At 44.6% G+C, this 16,140-nt stretch overlaps 1 protein-coding gene across 1 annotated transcript in view; it reads right to left on the minus strand.

The window, feature by feature from the left end:
- LOC143282179 (uncharacterized) overlaps positions 1-16,140 on the minus strand; it is a 214,240-nt gene that overhangs the window by 73,534 nt on the left and 124,566 nt on the right. Inside the window, 15 exon segments of the mRNA XM_076587751.1 lie at positions 963-1,154; positions 1,658-1,833; positions 2,064-2,235; positions 3,013-3,135; positions 3,779-3,943; positions 4,156-4,372; positions 4,374-4,513; positions 6,061-6,195; positions 6,745-7,017; positions 8,701-8,883; positions 9,158-9,364; positions 11,656-11,817; positions 12,083-12,265; positions 13,133-13,288; positions 15,304-15,600. Of these exon segments, the coding sequence (XP_076443866.1) occupies positions 963-1,154; positions 1,658-1,833; positions 2,064-2,235; positions 3,013-3,135; positions 3,779-3,943; positions 4,156-4,372; positions 4,374-4,513; positions 6,061-6,195; positions 6,745-7,017; positions 8,701-8,883; positions 9,158-9,364; positions 11,656-11,817; positions 12,083-12,265; positions 13,133-13,288; positions 15,304-15,600 (2,781 nt within the window).

The raw sequence follows: 16,140 nt of genomic DNA on the forward strand, positions 1-16,140 counted from the left end.
TGGAATTCAACCACTAGTAAACACACCTGCCTTTAACACTAACCACCAAAGTTAATCATTATATTGTAATATATCGCACTGTACTATACTGTACTGTACTGTACTGTATTGCATTGCATTGCATTACATTGCATTGCATTGCATTGCATTGTATCATTCTTTGTCACAACAGATTGCTCTGTGTGATGTTCCGGTTGCTCTCTCCAGGGAGAGCAAGTTGCTACAGTGCAATGTCACCCCGACCCCCCTTTATTTTTCTGCCTGCAAGTGTATTTATTTTCCAATCAGTAACAACTCAGTAATGTTTTCAGCTTTTTGTTAAGGTATGTTTTAAGCAGCTTCACTCACCCATCGATTGTGATCGCGCCTTAATTTTAGCCCGATCTCCCAATCGAACCATATAATTATGTGACCTGGTTCAAAACAAAATTTAACAAAAAAGAAGAACACCAGAGAATCGACAGAGAGACAGAAAATACGAAAAAAAACTTAGCCGTATGGAGAGCACAGGAACAGGAGTCATAATGGCTGCCGGAAAAAGAGGGCGCTAGTCAGTGGGACAAAGGGGAGGTTACCTACTTCCGGGAGGTTATCGGCTGTAGTTTTGTTTTCTCCGCATAGGCGGATAGTAGTTTGCACAGGACAGGAATGTCAGACCCCTGCCGGAGTCTGCATTAGTTGGGTCACGGTTAAGTATGTGTAATTAAAGGTATGTTTTAACTCACTCAGTACGGCCAGTCCTCTCTTCTCCTCTACACAGACCCCTCGGATGTCCAGTGGGTGTCTGAATGACCCAACCTTTAGCTTCCGTCGTCAGAATTGTGGTATTCTTTGTCAACATTCACCTCTTCAGTATAAGAGTGCTCCGCTTGCAATATTTTGATGATGGTAATTGGGATGAAACGCTATTAACGTCGTCTCTTTCACCGTTCGTATGGAGAGAGTTAAGCAGCTTCACTCACCCTGACAGTAGTACCCCGCAGTGCAGTTCTGACAGTCGGTGTCAGCGACGTTGTTAGGGCTGGTGGCGAAGGTGCCCGGTGGGCAGGGCACAGGGACGGCAGTGCCCTCCTCGCAGTAGTGGCCGGCAGGGCAGTCGTACTGGTTAGGAACGCTGCTGGTGTCGTTGCAGTAGTAGCCCATCGAACAGTTGCCTGGAATGAATCCAACCCAAAGCACACCTGGCTTTAGCATTATCATTACAATCTTTATAATTTTTCCTAATTGTTATTCATTTGTATCATTATTGTTGTTTTATCTATCATTACCATTATCATTGTTGTTGTTATTATCAGACTAGTTGTAGTAGTAAAAGAAGTATACTGAAAATGATGAAGATGAAGATGATGATGATCATATTACTACAACTACTACTAATAATAATAATCATCATCATCATAACACTGATGAATAATGATAATAACAATAATAACAACAACAACAATTTTCTGCAATATCCAGTGCAAATGCTGCTCCGAGTACCTGCAATAATAACAATTTTAACACAACTCCCACAAGAAGATGGCTTACCGCCAAAACTTTAAATATAAAATACAGAAACATAGCCCAATAATACAGCAGTTCCTTTTCTTTTCTGACCACAATGGTGCGTGCGTAGAGAGAAACACACAATACTGCAAACCACTCGTCAGCTTACCAGTGGGCGTGGAGAGACCAGGGGTGGCGCAGTAGGTGCCCGGGTCACAGGCGGTGGGTTTGATGGAGCCGACTGGACAGTAGTGACCGATGGGGCAGAGGCCACCACTGGTCATCAGGAAGTCTGGACACACGCAGTCCCACATCGGTGTGCAGGTGTCGTTGGCATACAGGTCTCTGTGATCACAGAGGACAGATCAAAGCAGAGAATGTTCAGTGTTCTGCCCGTTATTATCTTTTGATGGGGAATGATCAATAATCAGAGCCATACAAAGTTGTAACTTCCCCAATGTACAGATTACGTTTTGTCTGAATAAAAAGAAACGCACACACACACACACATACACGCAAACACACACACGCGCACACACACGCACACGCACACGCACACACACACACACACTTACTGGACAGTCCCATTGGCAGACTGAAGATAGCCGGGGTCGTAAGGCCGACCAGTGCTGGCTTTCCCAGCACAGAAGAAGTTAGCCTCACACAGACCAGTGGGCTCTACGTTGCCAAACCCGGCACAGTAGTATCCCGGTGTGCAGTCAGTGCAGTCCGACACATTGGCTGCCCCTGGGACACATGTCAGAAAGTGTCAGTTCCTTCATACACTATTAGATTCACAACGATGTGTATAAATCCATGTAAATTCTAACATAGTATTACATCGGTGTGCAGTCAGTGCAGTCCGACACATTGGCTGCCCCTGGGACACATGTCAGAAAGTGTCAGTTCCTTCATACACTATTAGATTCACAACGATGTGTATAAATCCATGTAAATTCTAACATAGTATTACATCGGTGTGCAGTTAGTGCAGTCTGACACATTGGCTGGGCCCTGTGACGTGTGTGAAAAGAAAGTATTATTTGGTCTAAACATTTCATTCACAACAATGTGCATTCATTATCAGTCGTTTCTCTGATGAAAATGAACAACTTCTTGTTTATGGTGTCCATTAAGTAATTTTCTTTAATTGTAGCTAAATATTCATTTCAAATATTCATCTTTGATTCCACTGTCCACCTTCCTGATTTCCCCCAACTCACCGTTCAACCCCCTTCCTTAAATTTAATGATAACATTCAAAAGTGAAAACTGATACGCTAACAAAATGTCTACAAATCCATGTAAATTCTGGCACAGTGGTACCCAAGTGTGCAATCAGTCCAACATATTGGCTGCCACTTGGATGAGTAAACAGGTGTACCCTTTGGACAGTAAAAACTGTTCCTCTGCTGAGCAAGGCTTGACTGATAGAAAGAAGAAGAAGATAAAGAAGAAGAGGAAGATAAAGAAGAAAGAAGAAGAAAACAAAGAAGACGACAAAGAAGAAAACCAGGAGACTCACCAGTGCCGTTGTTGAAAGTGCCAGGTGGACAAGGGAACTCTTGGTCAAAGGTCGTTCCGGAGGGACAGTAGTGACCCTGGGGGCAAAGGACCGGGGTGACTGTGCCATTGGTGCAGTAATATCCTGAAAACACCCATACAGCCAATGGTAATGATGATAACAATTACAATATTATTAACAATAATAAGAAGAAGAACAACAACAACAATAATATTAATAACAATAATACACCTGGCTTTAGCATTATCATTACAATCCTTATAATCTATCCTTACTGTTATTTATTTGTATAATTATTGTTGTTTTATCTATCATTATCATTACCATTGTTGTTATTATTATTATTATTAGACTAGTTGTAGTTGTAAAAGAAGTAATACTGAAAATGATGAAGATGATGATGATGATGATGATGGTGGATCATCATCATCATATTACTATAACTACTACTGCTACTGTTGCTACTACCACAACTACTACTACTACTACTAATTATCATCATCATCATCATCATCATCATCATAACACTGATGAATAATGATAATAATAACAATAATAACAAGAACAATAACAATAAGAAGAAGAAGAACAACAACAACAATAATATTAATAATAATAACAATAGATGATAGTAATAATAACAATACTAATAATAATGACAAAATATTCACATAGCGCTGAATCCCGTGCAGAGAGAAATCAAAAGTTCTCACACAACACCTACTCTTCACACACATGCATTCAGGGCATGCAAACGAACACGCACCTTCGGGGCAGGTGAGGCAGGCAGGCAGACCTGAGGATGGGGAGTACATTCCAGGTGCGCATTCCATGGGGTAGGTGGAGCCCTCAGGGCACTCCGACCCAGACGGACAGAGGTCACCAGTTCCCGTGAAGCTGATCCCAGAGTTTGGTGTTGGCGTGTTCACACCTAGTGAGAGAAGTAGGAGTAGTAGTGATAATGATAATAATGATAGTAACAACAATAATAATAACAGTTATAATAATGATAGCAACAACAACAATAATGATAATAATACATAACCATACAGTGCTAATTTTCGTTTAGGAAAGAAATTAAAGTGTTTTCACACCCGACTTTCACACGCATGCACAGAAACTACGGACAGACAAAGCACTCACCAGACACACAGTAGTACCCGGCGGTGCAAAGCCCCGACGGAGCAGTCAGATTCTGCTGGTCACAGAAGTATCCACCTGTACACTGCGTGCACTCTGTCTCATTGGTCAGGCGGTCCATCGCTCCAAATGTCCCCTCGGGGCAGGGTTCGAACACGCCTGCAGTACCTGCCGGGCAGTAGAAACCTTGAGGGCAGGGCTCCGCCACAGACCCCTGAATTGCAGAAGTACCCAGCAGGACAGGAGTCACAGACGGAGGCTCCGGTCGAGTTCATGTAGGTGGCAGGGGGGCAGGCGACAGGGGCGGGTGACCCCACAGGGCAGTAGTGACCCACCGGGCACACGTCTCCCGTCACTCCATCTGCAGCACAAAAATACCAGAGCATGTCTGTATCTGCACAATTATGTCGGCAGTTTTCAGTGCCTGTTTTCAGTTTCTCAAGGAGCTGTCGCTGCTTATTGTCTCATCCAAATGACTAGACCCTCAGTCTGATTTTCCAGTCAAACTTGGGAGAAAGAGCAAGAGAGGGATTTGAACCCAGACACTCACTGGCTCTCTGTATTGACAGGTGAGCGACGGGCGCAATAGCCGAGTGGTTAAAGCGTTGGACTGTCAATCTGAGGGTCCCGGGTTCGAATCACTGTGACGGCGCCTGGTGGGTAAAGGGTGGAGATTTTTACGATCTCCCAGGTCAACATATGTGCAGATCTGCTAGTGCCTGAACCCCCTTCGTGTGTATATGCAAGTAGAACATCAAATACGCACGTTAAAGATCCTGTAATCCATGTCAGCGTTCAGTGGGTTATGGAAACAAGAACATACCCAGCATGCACACCCCCGAAAACGGAGTATGGCTGCCTACATGGCGGGGTAAAAACGGTCATACACGTAAAAGCCCACTCATGCACATACGAGTGAATGCAGAAGAAGAAGAAGACAGGTGAGCAACTTAGCTATTCTACCACCTTCATATGCTTAATATTAACATCATGATCTTAATGTACTGACTGAAAGCTGGTTTGTGAGAATACTATGAAGCATCATGATGCTTCGTATCATCATCATGGTTTTAATGTACTGACTGAGAATTCATTTCTTAGAATACTACAGTGCATCATCATGCTTAATATCATCATACAAAATGATGCTCATTTGTTAGAATATGTTGGTAACAATGAAGTACTGATATTCAATGATGCTCATTTGTTAGAATATGTTGGTAACAATGAAGAACTGATGTTCGCAACTTTACTGCCAACTGCCAGTCTTCCAGACTGTGATGGTTGACAAAAAGTGATTACTTGTGTATGACATATATGTGTCTGGGTAACCAGAAAGGTATAATAAGAATTATATTTTCAATACGCTGCTGCTACTCCTGCTACTACTCATGATGGTGATGGATGAGAACATTAACAACAACAACATGATAACAATGATAATAATAATAATGATGGTAATAATAATAACAACAACAACAATAACAACAACAAAGACATACCACTTCTCTGTGTGTGTGTGTGTGTGTGTGTGTGTGTGTGTGTGTGTGTGTGTATGTGTTAGTGTCACTGTCAGTGTCTGTGTCAGTAACCATCTCTGTGTATCAAAGTCTGTATGTAAGTATATGCGCATGCGTTATGTATGCAAAGCATGTTGTCCTGATGGCAGTTTCTTCGTATCCGAAGATCACTGGGAAGAAGGTCTAGTCCGGGTGAGGCAAGCCTTCTGGTGGCTGTACAGGCCAATCCTGGACTTGCATTGTCGGGAACAGGTGGCGCACGTGAAGGTTGGCTGGTCGCTGGAGGGGTGAACTTGAGATGATGCCTCCTTTCTCCGCTCGCGTTTTTGCAAAGCATGTTGTACAGACAGAAAAAAAAAAACCCAAAAAAAACCCCTGCCACACACACCTGTCGGGTTGGGCACACTGGCGGTACTGGTGCAGTAGTAACCTGCGTCACACTGAGCCGTCGTGGCGTTCAGCCCATCCCCGAGGCAGTAGTAGCCTGCGTCACAACCCAGGCAGGCCCCTGGGTCTTGTTCTCCTGGAAAACGGACAACATCCCGCAAGGTTTGAACCATCTTGGAAATAAGGACGTAACGTGATGGAGGCGACAACAAATGACCAGAACTGTGAGACAAGGGTCGGACACCAGAATTCTTGGAAATGATGGTTAGCGTAGGGGTTAGGACTTGTTTTTTTTTTCACCTTCATAAATGTCTGTGTGTGTGTGTGTGGCGGGGGGGGGGGGGGGGGGGGGGCATGTTCCAAAGCAAACATATCAATAAAGAAATACACAATGCCAAAGAAATACATAAACATTCACTTTTTGATTACAAAAACATAATATTACAAATCAAAATTTCATCAACATTTATAATTCAACTGACAAAGAAGAAAAAAAAATTTCAATAATTCTGGACTCAACCTACCTTCGCAACCCAACCAATCCGACACATCAAAACCAGACCTAGCCTGACCCTATCTGACACAACTTTCCCAACCCAACCTACCTGACTCAAACTACCCAACCAAAACTACCCAACCCAAGCCAGCCTATCCGTCCCAACCCAATCAACACGACCCAGCCTACCTGTATTGGGCTGGTAGTAGCCAGCAGAGCAGGGCACAGGTGCAGGCGTGCCCTCCGGACAGTAATGCCCCACGGGGCACAGGTACCCATAACTCTGACCCACAGGGGCTGGCTCGTTGGAGCCCAGCTGGCAGAAGTGACCTGCAGTGCACAGCTTGTCTGGGACGACGATGCCGTCGTTGGGGCAGTAGTACCCTGGGTCGCAAGGGGCGCACTCGTTCGCCGCCCTCAGTCCCGTCAGGTTGTTGTAGGTGCCCTTGGGACAGAGCTCGCCTGTGACAGAATAGGGTCTGGCTTGTGAACCTTGATCACTACAGAGTGGAGAAGTGCCCGATTGGTAACATGTCTGGCTTGTGAATCTTGATCACTACAGTGTGGAGTGGTGCCTGACTGGTAACATGTCTGACTTGTGAATCTCAATCACTACGGAGTGGAGTGGTGCCCGAGTGGTAACGTGCCTGGCTTGTGAATCTCAATCACTACGGAGTGGAGTGGTGCCCGAGTGGTAACGTGTCTGGCTTGTGAATCTCAATCACTACGGAGTGGAGTGGTGCCTGAGTGGTAACGTGTCTGGCTTGTGAATCATGATCACTACAGAGTGGAGTGGTGCCTGAGTGATAACATGTCTGGCTTGTGAATCATCATCACTACAGATTGGAGAAGTGCCCGATTGGTAACGTGCCTGGCTTGTGAATCTCAATCACTACGGAGTGGAGTGGTGCCCGAGTGGTAACGTGTCTGGCTTGTGAATCTCAATCACTACAGTGTGGAGTGGTGCCCAAGTGGTAAAATATCCGACAGGGAAGGGAGAGAATGTAAACATCCGGAACTCACTGTCCCCCCCCCCCCACCCCCCACCCCCGCTATGTATCCTAAAGGTACTTTGCAACACATGAGCATTTACAGTCGATTAATGGATGTATAGCAGAGTGTTGGCCTGGGTGGTAACGCATCCATCTAGGAAGCAAGAGAATCTAAGTGTGCAGGATCGAATCCTGCACTTGCCAGAATTTTCTTCCCCTCCCTGAGACCTTGAGTGGTGGTCTGGGTGCTGGTCGTTTGGATAAGACGATAAACTGAGGTCCCCTGTGCTGCATGCACTTAGTGTATGTAAAAGAACCCACAGCAACAAGAGAGCCATCTCACTCTTATACACATGTGTGTGTGCATACTCATGACTGAAGCCTGACTGAATGGCACAGGAACCGATGATGAGTGACTGAAGGGAGCTGTCTGTCGGCTCTACCAAGATAGGCAGCCTGGAATGCAAATGACGCGTTTGTAAATCATTTAGAGTACGGTCTCTGACCAAAGATAGGTGCTATATAATTATCAATAATGATAATGATAATAATAATGATAGGCATCCATCAGTCTTGAGAGTCTCCGGGTGGTGACTGACACAACATCAGGTGTGGCTTGACAGGCTAATTCAGGAGTGACAAAGTTTCAAGTTCAGGATCATCACATTGTGGTTTGTGGAAATATGAAAAAAAAAAAAAGTTAAGTTCGAAAAGACGCTCGCCCAGTATTGTAAAGCAAAGAGACTGAGGAGAAAGTCTCAAAGCCAGCCAGACACACAGACCAGCATCAGACTTCATCTGTGCACAGTGTGGGAGGAACTGTCACTGCAGACATAACCTTCCTGAAGAACTGACAAAGACAACTGAAGAATGCTTTGTCCAATTCTGCAACAGCTTCTGTTGTCGTCACAAGTATGACTTTGTTCATTCTTATTCATCTCCTTTGTACTGCTTTAGTAAACGAAGACAGAGAAAGACTTAGTAATGTATACATGTAAATGCATGAAAGAAAGCATACACACATGCACACACACACACATAAGCACACATACACTGACACTAACACACACAGAGATACACACACACTCGCACCAACATACCCCCCCCCCCACGCCCGCCCTTTCCCCACCCCCACACACACACACAAACCTACCATAGTTTCCAGTTCCTTCAGGACAGTACCGCCCCTGAGGGCAGACGTTTCCTGTGGTTCCATCAGTGGGCGTGGGAGAACTGGCACCACTCAGACAGAAGTATCCCGCAGCACACGGGCCTTCTGATTGGTTGAGGCCAGGGGTCATACAGTACATGCCAAAGTTGCAGTTATTGCACTCCGCTAAAAAGGACAAAAATACCCACAAGTAAGTGTAACAAGTAAGGACAAAATAAGAATGAGTCCAAAAAAGGACAAAATAAGAATGACTCAGAGTCCAAAAAAGGATAAAATAAGAATGACTCAAAGTCCAAAAGGAAGGACAAATGAAGAATAACTTTGAGTCCAAAAGAGGATAAAATAGGAATATATACACCAGCATGTCTGACGGAACATTAAACACAATTTGTTTCTTCCCCCCCACCCCCACCCCTTCCATATCAAAACATATTCTTACACTGTGCCTCCAAGGCGCCAACGCCGTAAGTGCCAGGTGAACAGGGGTTGGTGTACTTGTCTCCTGTGCCTGAGGGGCAGTAGTACCCAGAGGGGCAGTCAAGAGGCGTGATGATTCCAGTGGCGTTGCCTTGCTCGTAGGGGTCACAGTACTTTCTGGACGGACACTGCTGGCAGCTGCCTTCCCCTTGCAAGTCCTGGAACTCTCCTGAGAAAAGAAAAAGAAAAAGGTCAAACTTATTCTTCGGACAATGAAGTAAATACATTAGTTATGTCCTCTTTCCCTTACTCCCCTGAAAAAGAAAAAGGTTAAACTTGTTCTTTGGACAATGAAGTAAATACATTGCTTATGTCCCCTTCCGCTTGCAAGTCCTGAAACTGCAGTGAAAAAAGAAAAATGAAAAGGTCAAATATGTACTTCAAACAATGAAGTACAAACATTGCTTACGTCCACTGTGGACCATCCATCCACCTCTTGTGTGTGGCGTCCTGGTGACCTTACATTGATAGCGCCCTGTGGACTGCCAGTACCGAGACTGTGAGACAAACCTGGGTGTGACTGACTTCCGTGCTTGGGGTGAGTCCTGTCAATGTCGTCAGTGTCGGCAGATTCATGGGGGGCTGTTGTTTGAGGGACGTGGTGGCAGTCTCCACTCTGGGAGAGACGCTCACTCAGTCTGGCTCCGCGACTAAGCCATTATTGTCGTTAGTAGGGGGCTTAGTAGGTCGTGTCCTAAGTACGTTAAAACAGAACAGGCACCACTGAACACCACCAAAGTGACTCAGCAGCAGTGCAGGGTCTCCTCTGGTGTGTGGCCTCCAGGCGACCTAACATCGATGGTTCCCTGTGGACTGCTGATGCTGGAACTGCGATGGACGAACCCGGGTGTGGCCGTGTATGGAGGAATCTAAATGAGCGGCGTGGGAGTAATGCCACTGAAACAGTGCAGATGATGGGGCAGCAAAAAAAACAACAACAAAAACAAACAAACCTGGGTGTGACTATGTATGGTGTGACTGTGTATGGTGTGACTGTGTATGGGGGGACTCGAAACGAATGGCGTGGGAGTAATAACACTCAAATGATGCAGAAGCTGGAGCAGCAAAAAGATCAATAAAATAGATAAATAAATAAAATCATCCATCTGTATGATGGTGCACCTTCTACACCAGCTTTTCTTCGCCCTTTCCCTCCAATAAAAAATAACCCAGGCAAAATATGGTGTATTAGTCTTTAAAAGATCCTATCTCAGCATATGTTAACTGAAAACCAAACACATTATCAATTCAAATGAATCTTTAAAATCATTGAATGCAAATAAGTTCACAATCTGAGCATTCCCAGCGGAAATCTGTTGTGGTGGTGTTGTGTACCACAGGGCACAAAGATGATTAAGAAGATACAATATGCTGATGTTTTGTTGTTGTTTTTAACTGATATATATCATATGAAACATACTATCCTATCTCCTATGGAGAAGGGAGATGGTACTGATAATAACTGGCCAAGAAGGAGCTGGTCTCGCTTTATTTTCTATTTGTTCATAGTGGGGAAGTTGAAATGCTGGTGATACTGTTGCTGTAGGAAGCATTGGTGAAACAATTTTGTCCACAAATTGGTAATTTTATTGTATTGTACTGAGTTGTATTGTACTGTGTTGTACTGTTGTACTGTACTGTGCAGTATTGTATCACATTGTATAGTATTGTATTATATTGTACTGTACTGTTGTACTGTACTGTTGTACTGTACTGTGCAGTACCGTATAGTACTGTATTGTATTGTACTGTACTGTTATACTGTACTGTGCAGTATTGTATCGTATCGTATCGTACCATATTGTATCGTATAGTATTGTATTGTATTGTATTGTATTGTATTGTACTGTACTGTATTGTATTTCACTGGATCGGAATGGATTGGATTGGATTACTTTTCATCACAACAGATTTCTCTGTGTGAAATTCGGGCTGCTGTCCCTGTGGAGAGTGCTTCACTACAGTGCAGCACGACCCTTTTCTCTTTCCTTTTTTTCTGCCTGCAAGTGTGCTTGTCTTCCTGTCAAAATGAATGTTTGAAGATAATTTTGCCAGGGACAACCCTTTTGTTGCCATGGGTTCCTTTACATGTGCGAAGTGCTGGTGAGTGTGGGATTCGATCCTATGTGGTCAGGTTCTCTCTCATCCTTGGTGGATGCGTCACCACTGCCACCATATCACAGTATACATTTGTATTTGTATTTTTTGTCACAACACATTTCTCTGTGTGAAATTCGGGCTGCTTTCCCCAGGGAGAGTATGTCACTACACTGAGAGTGCCACCCTTTTTCTTTTCCTTTCTTTTTTTGGTATTTTTTCCTGTGTGCAGTTTTTTTGCTGTTTTTTTTCCCTATCGAAGTGGATTTTTCTACAGAATTTTGCCAGGAACAACCCTTTATTTGTCACATGTATCTGTCACATCTGTCAATGTACTGTAAATGACCATGTATTACGAAGTACCTCTGGGACACATGATGGGCAGGTGAGATCCTGATGGACAGTAGTAGCCCTCGGGACAAACGTAGGAAGCTGGGGAAGCGGTGGTTTGACCCCCAGGGCAGTAGTGTCCCACCCCACAGGGACCGCTCACTTGAACCAGGCCTGTTCCATCACAGTACGATCCTGAAACAGACATGGTGACACATTCACTAACCCTTAACAAGATATGGATACGAATGATTTATTCATCACAGGCAATGACCCCTCATGAAAAGGTGTGTGAACACACACCTCCCAATACAAGCAACATGCAGTGTGAACATGAACTGATGAAACGGAAAACATGTAGATTTTACCTGTAGGCAGGGTGTTCTCAATATCACCCCTGTAAATTTATGTCAATCTCTAATACCAACAGAGCATTAGTACAAAGTGTTCAAAGTCATACCTGGGGTACAGGACTGACAGTCAGTCTCGTTGGTGTTGCCTGAGGCGTTGGAGAAGGTTCCAATGGGGCAGGGGGTGGGAGTGGCAGACCCCCGAGGGCAGTAGTAGCCGGCCCAGCACAGAGACGCGGACGGGTTTGCTTCGCTCTGACCCGTGGGGCAGAAATAGCCTTCATCGCACTGACCTGCGAAAGATGAAAATGAATGAACTTGATTTGTATAGGCCGCATAAAAATGTCTACACTAAGGGAGGGTGTGCATTCACAACAGCGCCATCCCCACACAAAAACACAAAGAAAAACAATGAAAAGAAGCAATCAAACACCTGCACAACAAACAAAAACACACACACACGCATACACACACACACACACACACTGCAATTTATGTAGAAAGTGGGGTGGGGGGGTGAAGGAGTGCAAGGACAAGCACACAAACAGGGAGACAATGAAAAATTATGTTTTCTGTCCAGAACCTTTCTTTGTGAGAAAAGGGCTGGGGATTAGGGGAGTGAGCTGGAGAGGAGGTGTAGACTGTGTGTGTGTGTAGGTGGGGTAGGATGTGTGTGAGGCTGTGTGTGGAGGTGTGGTGTGTATGTGGAGGGTGGGGTGGAAGTGTGTGTATGTGTGTGTAGGCGTGTGTGTGGGGGTGTGTGGAGTGGGGAGGTGGTGGGGGTGGGGTTACAAGGGTGTGTTTGTGGGGTGAGTATGTTTGGGGGGAGTGTATGTATGTATGTGTGTATGTGTGTGTGTGTATGTGTGTGTGTGTGTGTGTGTGTACACATTTGTGTGTGTGTGTAGTGGGAAGGAGGTGTGTGTGTGTGTGTGTGTGTGTGTGTGTGTGTGTGTGCGCGCGTGCACATGCACGTGCGCAAGCAGGTGTTTGTGTGAATGTGTGTCTGTATGTGTAAATGTGTCTGTGTAAACACGTACACATATAACATGAATATATTTTCAGGTAGGCATGTGTAGGAGGTTGGAGGCCCCACTAACAACAACAACAGCAGCAGCAACAATAACAACAATAACAACAACATAAACACCTGTACCCACCCGCTGGTTGAGAGAGCTCGTAAGCATCGCAGTAGTACCCGGCGTCACAGCTGACTGGTGCCGAGGACCCTTCAGGACAGTATGTGCCTGGCTGACATCGCCCCCCTGTGAAGTTGAACGCCGGGCAGGTGCACATGTCAACAGTGCTGAAGTTCCCTGTGGAAGCAGACATGGCAAAATCATCATCATCATCATGAATAAATAAATAAAACTGAATGCCAGGCAAGTGTACATGTCAACAGTGCTCAAGTTTCCTGTGGGAGTAGAAAAGGCAAAATCGTCATTATCATCATGATCATCATGCACAAATAAATAAGTTCATCATCATCATCATCATCATATTGAATGAATAAATACATAATTCATCATCATCATCATGAATAAATAAATAATATCATCATCATCACCATCATAATGAATAAATAAATAATATCATCATCATCATCTCCATCATAATTCATAAATAAATAAGTCACATTTTCAACAAAAGGACTGAACTCACTGAACCCTATGCCTGAGCATTGCTTGGTGGTCGAAATTCTTTTCATTAACCCTTTCGCTGCCAGGAAAATAAGATTTAAGTGAAATCTATTTGCCAGGGTTTTTTCACAAAAAACGGGTATAAATTTTCAAAAAATTCTGTGCTCTTTGTTATTGGAGAAAGACCCATAAAAGTATATATTTTCTGAAAGGTAAATGAATAAAGAATACAAAACACATGCTGTTTTCCCATTTTATATATTTTTAGTGACATGCTGTTGTTTTGAAATCTGTGTTTTGTTTTTTGTCACATTTTCAACTTGTTCATTACGAACATTAGTCAGGTAATCCGCACAAAAACATCATATTTTCTGGACAAATGGATATCTGCAAACACAAAATCATACTAGAACAACCATAATATATATATATATTTTAAGAGATAGATACACAATACATTGTGACTTCTCCAAGTGATAAGATGGATGTGAGGCCACGCCCCCTCAGTCTCCACCCCCCTCCTCCTCACCCCTCTCACACGGTCACTTGATTCAGTTCTCATCAGACCGCGTTGGCTGCGTGCCAAGAATATCGCTCTGCTGCTAATTCGGTCATCTGTCGTCTGCTAACATCTGTACAGCCGGCATCACTCACTGACAGTCGCATCTTGGCCACTCTCTTGATTGCTCCCTTTATTTTCTATCAGATCGTCCTATAAATGTTCATCTCTATCTTCTCCTTCGAATTTATGCTTCAATTCTTTCTGAGCATCAGCTAAAGAAGGAAATCATGGTTGATTTAGTTCGTCACGATCGCATGTCTTGAGCACGGCATCAGTCCGACATTTTGTTGAGCGAGCGAGGAGAGAAGTCAGGCAAACACTTGGACAGTGACCCAACCAAAACGTTCAAATAAAGGACTGCTTCATGACGTAGATGGGGTTTCTACCTATGAATAGAATCTAGAGAGATTCCCCAGGCTAAAGCTACCACTATTTTTGCCAAGGAAGTGAATGCAAACCAGGGAAAAGTCAGAATATTTCGATGATGAGTTATCTCGTCATGCAGGCAGCCTAGGGGTTAAAACAGTTTCCACGTTCCTACATGTGCATGAAACGCTAGCAAAGGGAACTAACTCCTGCAGTATTTCCAGCTGTGTCCACACACACATATCAAACTGAAGGGAAGAACGAGTTGTACATTTTCTGTATATGTCTATTTCAGTAGGGAATCCCGTGAAGGCTGTGAACTCCCTGGGGTTAAATGGAATGATATGGTTATTCCATGATTATTCCATGTTCTGACCAGAAAATACAGATAGAATGTGTTATTATCCCACCAATGGTGATGTATCTGGGACTGGTGGACCCTCTTGCAATGACAATGTTTATTTCACATCATTTATACATTCAGTACTGTGTAATCATCTTTGAAATGTCGTTGGGTTTGGAACCAGTAGGCTCTCTTGTACATGTTACACACAGGACTTCAGTTTATAGTCTCATCTGAATGACTAGCGTCCAGACCACCACTCAAGGTCTAGTGGAGGAGGATAAAATACTGGCAACTGTGTGATTCGAACCAGTGCAAACAGATTCTCTCGCTTCCTAAGCAGATGTGTTACCACTAGGCCAACAATAGAACAGAATAGAACAGAATACAATACAATACAACACAATACAATTATCTCACCGATGACGATGGGCTGAGGATCGGTGGCCCCTCCCGTGCAGAACCAGCCAGCACTGCAGTTGCCCGAGGGCTGAGACAGTCCTTGACCTTGGCAGTACTGGCCCGGGGTGCACATCGTGCACGCAGAACTGCTGGCCTGGGTGGACAGGGGGTTGTAGGTCCCCTCCAGACACGGGTACTGGGTGGGGTGCTGGGTACCCGGAGGGCAGTAGTAGCCGGGGTCGCAGGGGGTGGAGGTGTCGTTGGTGCCGGCCACACACACGTAGCCTCCTGGGCAGGTGTCGCAGCTTCCGCGTCCTGGGAGAGGAGAGAGAGAATGATGAATGATGACAATGATAATAGACGGGCGCAATAGCCGAGTGGTTAAAGCGTTGGACTGTCAATCTGAGGGTCCCGGGTTCGAATCACAGTGATGGCACCTGGTGAGTAAAGGGTGGAGATTTTTACGATCTCCCAGGTCAACATATGTGCAGACCTGCTAGTGCCTGAACCCCCTTCGTGTGTATATGCAAGCAGAACATCAAATACACACGTTAAAGATCCTGTAATCCATGTCAGCATTCGGTGGGTTATGGAAACAAGAACATACCCAGCATGCACACCCCCGAAAACGGAGTATGGCTGCCTACATGGCGGGGTAAAAACGGTCATACACGTAAAAGCCCACTCGTGTGCATGCGAGTGAACGCAGAAGAAGAAGACAATGATAATAGTGTACGTTTTCATAGCGCCCTTTCTGTCTAAGAGCTCAGGGTGCTTTACACGAAAGAAAAAAAAAAGTTACATAGACCTCTCATGACCACTCTCTCTTCCTCTCTTCCGCTCCATTCCCCCCCT

This window comes from Babylonia areolata, chromosome 5 (genome assembly GCF_041734735.1).
Source record: "Babylonia areolata isolate BAREFJ2019XMU chromosome 5, ASM4173473v1, whole genome shotgun sequence".
In the NCBI taxonomy this organism is placed as follows: Eukaryota; Metazoa; Mollusca; class Gastropoda; order Neogastropoda; family Buccinidae; genus Babylonia; species Babylonia areolata.